Source organism: Catharus ustulatus, chromosome 1, assembly GCF_009819885.2.
Source record: "Catharus ustulatus isolate bCatUst1 chromosome 1, bCatUst1.pri.v2, whole genome shotgun sequence".
NCBI classification, from domain to species: Eukaryota; Metazoa; Chordata; class Aves; order Passeriformes; family Turdidae; genus Catharus; species Catharus ustulatus.
The window spans coordinates 18070248-18076336 of record NC_046221.1 but is presented as its reverse complement, the minus strand read 5'-3'; the positions used below and the strand labels follow the sequence as shown (position 1 = coordinate 18076336).

The 6089-nt window shown below is 40.1% G+C and overlaps 1 protein-coding gene across 1 annotated transcript in view; it reads left to right on the top strand.

Annotated features, from left to right (window-relative positions):
* The first annotated feature begins 2264 nt into the window (after window positions 1–2264).
* KIAA1217 (KIAA1217 ortholog) overlaps window positions 2265–6089 on the top strand; it is a 234233-nt gene continuing 230408 nt past the window's right edge. The window contains exon 1 of the mRNA XM_042779128.1: window positions 2265–2740. Coding sequence (XP_042635062.1) covers window positions 2521–2740 — 220 coding nt within the window. The 5' untranslated portion in view covers window positions 2265–2520. The remainder of the gene's footprint in view (window positions 2741–6089) is intronic.

The following is a 6089-nucleotide window of genomic DNA, read 5'->3' as shown; positions in this document are numbered from 1 at the left end:
ATATCCATGCACATGGATAAGATGCCTCCTCCAGGCTGAGCAGGCACAGCTCTCTCAGCCTCTCCTCACATGACACAGTGCCATCAGACACTGAGGTATTTCTGGAAATGGTCACCTCTGAGTATTCCAGGAATTTCCCATGTTTGAGGAAAATGTCACCCCATTTCTGCAGGGCTGTGTCTCTGCTGTGAGAAAAAGAGCTTCTTTCTTGTCAAAACCGGGGCATTGCTGTTCTCTTTCAGGGCAGAAGTGTCACCTTAGCATCCAAATGAACAACTTAGGGCCTTTCCTATCAAAAGCTGATGGATAGAGCTCCATTTCCTCATCATTTTGCTAGAGAGAGCCTTAGGAAAATCTTGAATTCACGATGTCCTTGCTTTGCTTAGAAATTATTTTAAGTTACAGGTAACATGACCATCTAGTTAGATTCTCCTTCACAGATGAAGACATTCTTTCCCTGAGCAATCTGTGATAAGGATGCTTGGTTTGGGTGAATGTGTATGTACAGCAATCTCAGTTGAATTTTGCATTAGCAATAGTGATTAAAAAACTGAAATGGTATTTTTGTTGTCACTCAGGACTGGATTTTATTTCACAATTGTTCTGTGTATTGCAGAGTTAAAATATGTCTTTGTAGTGTCAGAGGCATTATTGTCATGGCTTAAAAGCGCTTTTTAAGCATACAGCATTTGTGTCTGCTTACACAATGAGAAATCATAATGGAAGATATAAAAAATTACAGTTGGTCAAGCAGTCCAAGATCTTGAGAGGGAATGACAGTACTTCTTAGGCTCAGTACAACTGAGCTGTCACATACATACCAGGTTTCACATTTTCTCTTCCTTCTTCACTCATTCTTTACCCCAGTTACTTGATTAACTCTCCATCCATCATCCAATTTCACCCCTGTTTCTGTTCTTCATTGTCTTTTGCATGACCTGCTGTGCCTGAGCACTGCTAATGAGCCCAGTTACTCTCATGCCCCTCAGGTCCCTCCCTCCTTGTGAGTAGAAATCTTCCCCCTCTGAGTTCCTTCTATGGTGATAATATAATATGCAGAATAATATCATGTCAAGGCTTGCTGTACTGCACTTAATCTGGCCCATTATTGATGGGGCAACAAAGCAATAGACACCATGCTTTATAGAGGAGACATAAACAATTACCTATTTAATGTCAGACTCTTGGAAAAAAATATGGAAATAACTTGTAAAAATATTTTACTGCATTGCACAATTGCCATCTCAAAAAATGAGGAATGGCTGTAATAATTTAGTCATGTTTTGCTTACTTTTTGCTTATTAAGCATTTCTCCTAAATATCTATTAGTACTTTAGCTTGTGTAATATTGATTTGCTTATGTTTACTCTAGTTTTGAAATAAAATGGACCCTCATATTCTATTGAGTTGCAGCATATTGGTTGCCTGGGATATTGAGAAATACATTTTAAAATTCAGCATGAAGATTTTACTGTAACTGTAGCTGTGATGTTTTCTTTTGTTTGCACTGTGTTGTTTTTCTTTAGAAGTTATTTCCAAAATTATGGTGAGTGGATTTTTCTTTTCATGTGACCAAATGCTCTTTGTCTTGGCAGCATTCACAAGCACAGAGCTGGCAGAGAAAGTTGGGCAGGATTTGCCTAGGCATTTTCAAAGAAGAGCACCCAAGAACTGAGATTTGAAATAATGTAGCCTGAGGTCAGGAATTTTTTCTTTAGAGAGTCAGTAAAGAATATGATTATCTGTATGTGCAAGAAGCCAGGGGTTTTCTAGATGTATGTGTACCATTGAAAGAGGAATGTATAATGGGCAGTATTCTGTGCAGTGTTGCTTCCTAAACAATGCCAATTAATAATAAGGGATTTGGGCCATTTTTCAAAGAGAGATGATATTTGCTGTCAATCCTTACTTTGTTTTGGTGAGTTAAACAGTGCTAGGAGAATATGCATCGTTTAATCCAATTTGAGCTTGCACTGCACTTAACTCAAAGACAAATGTGTTCTTGACATCAGGCATTTACCATATAGCACTGAAGCAGTGTGGTTTTGGCACACTGTGAGGAATTCTGCTGAAACAAGAAAGTGTTTGAGAGAGAGAGGGGTGGGAGAGGAATGCAGGAGGGTCCCAGGTGCAGAGGTTTCCCCACTCCTGGGTGGTTTCTCACGTTGTACCTGTGTAGGTGGAGCATTCATTCCCCTCATGCCAGGGTGCTCGTCAGTGCACACCGGGAGCTCCAGACAGCCCCTGGAAGAGCTTCTGCTCCCCACAGTGTGGCTGGGACTCAGCACTGGGACAGAGTCATCTGTTTTTACCCCAGCACACATTTGCATTCCACAGGTCTGGGAAACTGCGTGACCACCCAACGCTGGGTGTTTAAAACTGATCAGGCTGGCAGCACAGCACTCCACATCCAGCTGCGCTGCACACACCAACTCCCCAGCCTCTGTGCTGCAAAGTGAGCTGCGAAGGATTTTTTTTTAGAAATTGCTTTTGGAGCAGGTACATTCCTGCACAGGCAGGATGTCCAAACCCTCTCGCTTGGCTCGACCTGTGTCGGCTAACACAGCTCCTAGATCGCCTTTGTCTAGGAAAGAAGACTTTAACAGCAGATCACGAAAAATTAGGCTAGGTGAAAAGATTTTGAGAGCTGGCAGCGAAGGAAACCTGGTTAAACAGCATCAGCAAGAGCAGGTGGAAAACACAGAAAGGCTTGTGCCACGGAAGGCTCCTTTCCTGAAAGGTAACTGGTTATTTTATGCTGCAAAAGAAATATAATCAAATGCATTTGCAATCATTGTGCTTTTAATAAACTCCAAACATCAATTATTGTATAATAGGGGATATATGTGTGTATGTGTGTGTGTGTTGTTTCTAAAAAACAGATTCTCGTACATAAAGCATTTGTTTTGAAAATAAAAGGGCTCACAATATTTTTGTTGTTCAATTTTGGCTGGGTGCTGTATACAAGCTAAAAATGTTGAGCTGTCAAAGTGGTAAATCACAATCTTTTACAGTCTAAATGTGCCACTGTATTGTGAAGCTTTATTTGAAATCATGTTTGAAATTATTAGCAAGTATGAGAAAAATTAAATAGAGAAGAATAAAGAGAAAATATGCATCATTGCAGGCACAGAATCTTTCAACCCTGCAAGTAAAACTCTTCTTTGTGGGTCCTAACAAGGCAGCTGCAACTATTTTGTGTATAAAAACTAAACAGATCAAGTGTATTTGGAAAGGCTTAAATGCTTTCAGAATGCAAACAAATGTGGAGGATAATATAAGATTACAATCTATTTTCACTGATCTGTTGAGCAATGGGCTGCAGGAACACTGCCTCATTTTAACTTAGTTTTTGTGACAGTACTCCTTAGAACTGCATTTATAAGTTGCCATTTAATCTGCACGTTGTATAGTGAGGGTAAATTGCAGTCTATCAGGAAATAAAAGTAGTAGTATTTTAATTGTACTCTTTATGGAGTTTGTATTTAAATATGAACATGAAGTAGAATCCCTTCAGTACAGAATAGAAATTGCTGTCCCTCTATCCTAAATCCACAGGAAAAAGAAGTGTAGATTACAGACCTTTGTAACTTGAAACTATACTTTCATTTCACACACATGGCATCCAAGGTCATAGTTTTATTCCCACCTGAATAAGGTTTAAAAGAATTTTTTTTCCCCTGCAATATGACTTTTATTATTTCACAAAGAAGGGAAAAGTGATGACACCTAGCCTTACTCAGGGAGATGGATGATCTGTTTGTTTCTACAAAGGAAACTGGGTTTGAAGCACTTTATTAATGGCAGAAGAGAGCAAATAGAAAGGCTGGAGGTGGGATGTCACAGTGTAAGTGGGAGGGCTTAAATTACTGGTCTCACTCACAGAACCTCTTGCTTATTTAGGGATGTAATGTGGAAACTCATTTTTGATCTTGAGATGTATTGCAAGAAAGTAAAACCTTTATTACAAAAAACTCAAATGTACAATTCTTCATGCCCTGATAACCAATATTTATTGATTTTATAGTAAATTGTTTCCCAGTCAAGTTTCTAAAATTTGAAAACTTTCATAGAAAATCCTGTAACAGTATGTTTTTCACCAAGCTAAAGTTTTTTAAACAGCAATTTATTCCCTTTGTGTTCTCTCTTTTATTTGGTGCATTGAGAAAAGGAAATCATGCGGAATCAACAGAACAGAAAGTGTGTCCTTTTAAGGGATGTGATTTTTATGGCACTCTCAGTTCCTTTATCACTTGAACCACTTTATCAAAATCTTGTTGGGCTGTGCAATGCATTACAACTTCAAGCAAGGGTTGTACTCACTGCTTAGAGTTTTAGGTGAAATTTCTCTAAAGGGAAATCTAGTGTATATCAGTAGTGCTGCAACATGGCATGTGCTTTTAGTATTTGTAGCTTACACTTACTGTCTTCTTGAGCATGAATTAAACCCTGTTAAGCACTGTTTTTCTGCACTGGGATGGTTGTTTTAGTTTAGGCAAGATGTTACCATGAGTTGTTTTTGTAAGAGATATTGAAGAACAAATATTTATACTTCTGAAGGCAGCATACTATAAAGGTGACGGAAATGCAGAGTGTTTGGTTTTTTTCCCTGGAAATGGGACTGGCTGGATGAGCCCAAACAAACTCCAAGCATTGGCCACAATGATTTGAAAGATGTTTTGTGAGAAGCGGTACAGACCTGGGTGGTGAAGGGACAGTAGATATGGCAGAACCCAAAAGAAACAGTGAAGGGTATAGAAGCCACAAGGCAGGGACCCGGGGCAAGGCCGAGTAATTCAAGGGAGCATGAGCAGCAGCCAAGGGTGTTTATGTGGTCTGGAAGTGGTAAAGAGGAAATGTGGAAGAGGTGGCAGAGAGCAGGTATAGGCTGAATGAGATGGCTAAAGTAGGAGGCATAGTGAGGGAAGACAGAAAGCTCCTGTGGGAAGAGGACTGGGGCTTGGAGGAGAATAATAATGGTGAAGGAGGAATGGCTTTTAGGGGCAAAGGGGCTGGAATGGAGAAGTGGGAGCAGGGGGCTCTGTTAGGTGGGCAGTGGGGTCCTAAACAAGCTGACGTGGAAGAGGAGTTTGGCCAAATTTAATTCTTCCTTGTGTAATTCCAGTGAAACCCCATGGTTGTGTGTGTGTGCTATGCCTTAAAATCCTGGTCTGGGCACAGGAGATCAAGTTGGATTGTCTGGATCAGTTTCTACTGTTGAACTTTACATGGGCAACATGACACTATTTCTGGTTTCTCTGAAAGTTTAAATGAATACCGAGCAGATAACATGCATGAGTGGTGCTAACAGACAGCAATCCAGCAAAGCTCAGTGCATAACAGATAGGAAATACAAAATTGTGGTTATAACTTTAATGGGACTGTAAAGCATGATGACTCATTTTAATTACATGTTGGGGGGGGTGTTTCTACATAATTCTTGCCCCGTGTTGTGCAAGATGAGTTGTGTTTAACTGAAAAATTTGGTTCTATTAGCAGGGGGCAGCTTGAGGCAGACAGAAGTAGTCCTCGTAGGTAAAGCCATTAAAGGTCAGAGTGGATCTCCCTGCCTCTGCCACTGAGGTCTGTGTGGCAGAGACAGACGTACTGATTCAACTTGCACAAGGGAATGCTGGCTGTATGGATTTGTTTTTTGGTTTAATTGCTGGATGTGTACATCTGAGACCAGAGGTTCTGATTTGCAGAGCTGAAGCCACAGAGCAGTAACTGAAGTCAGTGCCACCTGCAATTTTATGGCATGAAGTACTGTCTAATGTAAAGGACTCAAGAAGGTCATCTTGTTCTTAACTATTACTCTTCATCTGAATTTAATGGACAACTTTTACCATAATTTCTCTGGATGCCAGGTTCATCTTGCTAAAAAAGAAAGGAAGGAGTAAGATAAAATTCTTACTTTATAATGAGGAATACTTAGACCCAGGCTACAACATTTGTTGCTTGGTCTTCAGACCAGGAGCTGACAAGTGTGCAGGACGTGAATGCTCAGTGCACATCCAGAATAGCTAAGATTAATCATTTGCTTCCATGCATATGAAATGAGTCCTGTTCATTTTGTGAGAAGAACAAGG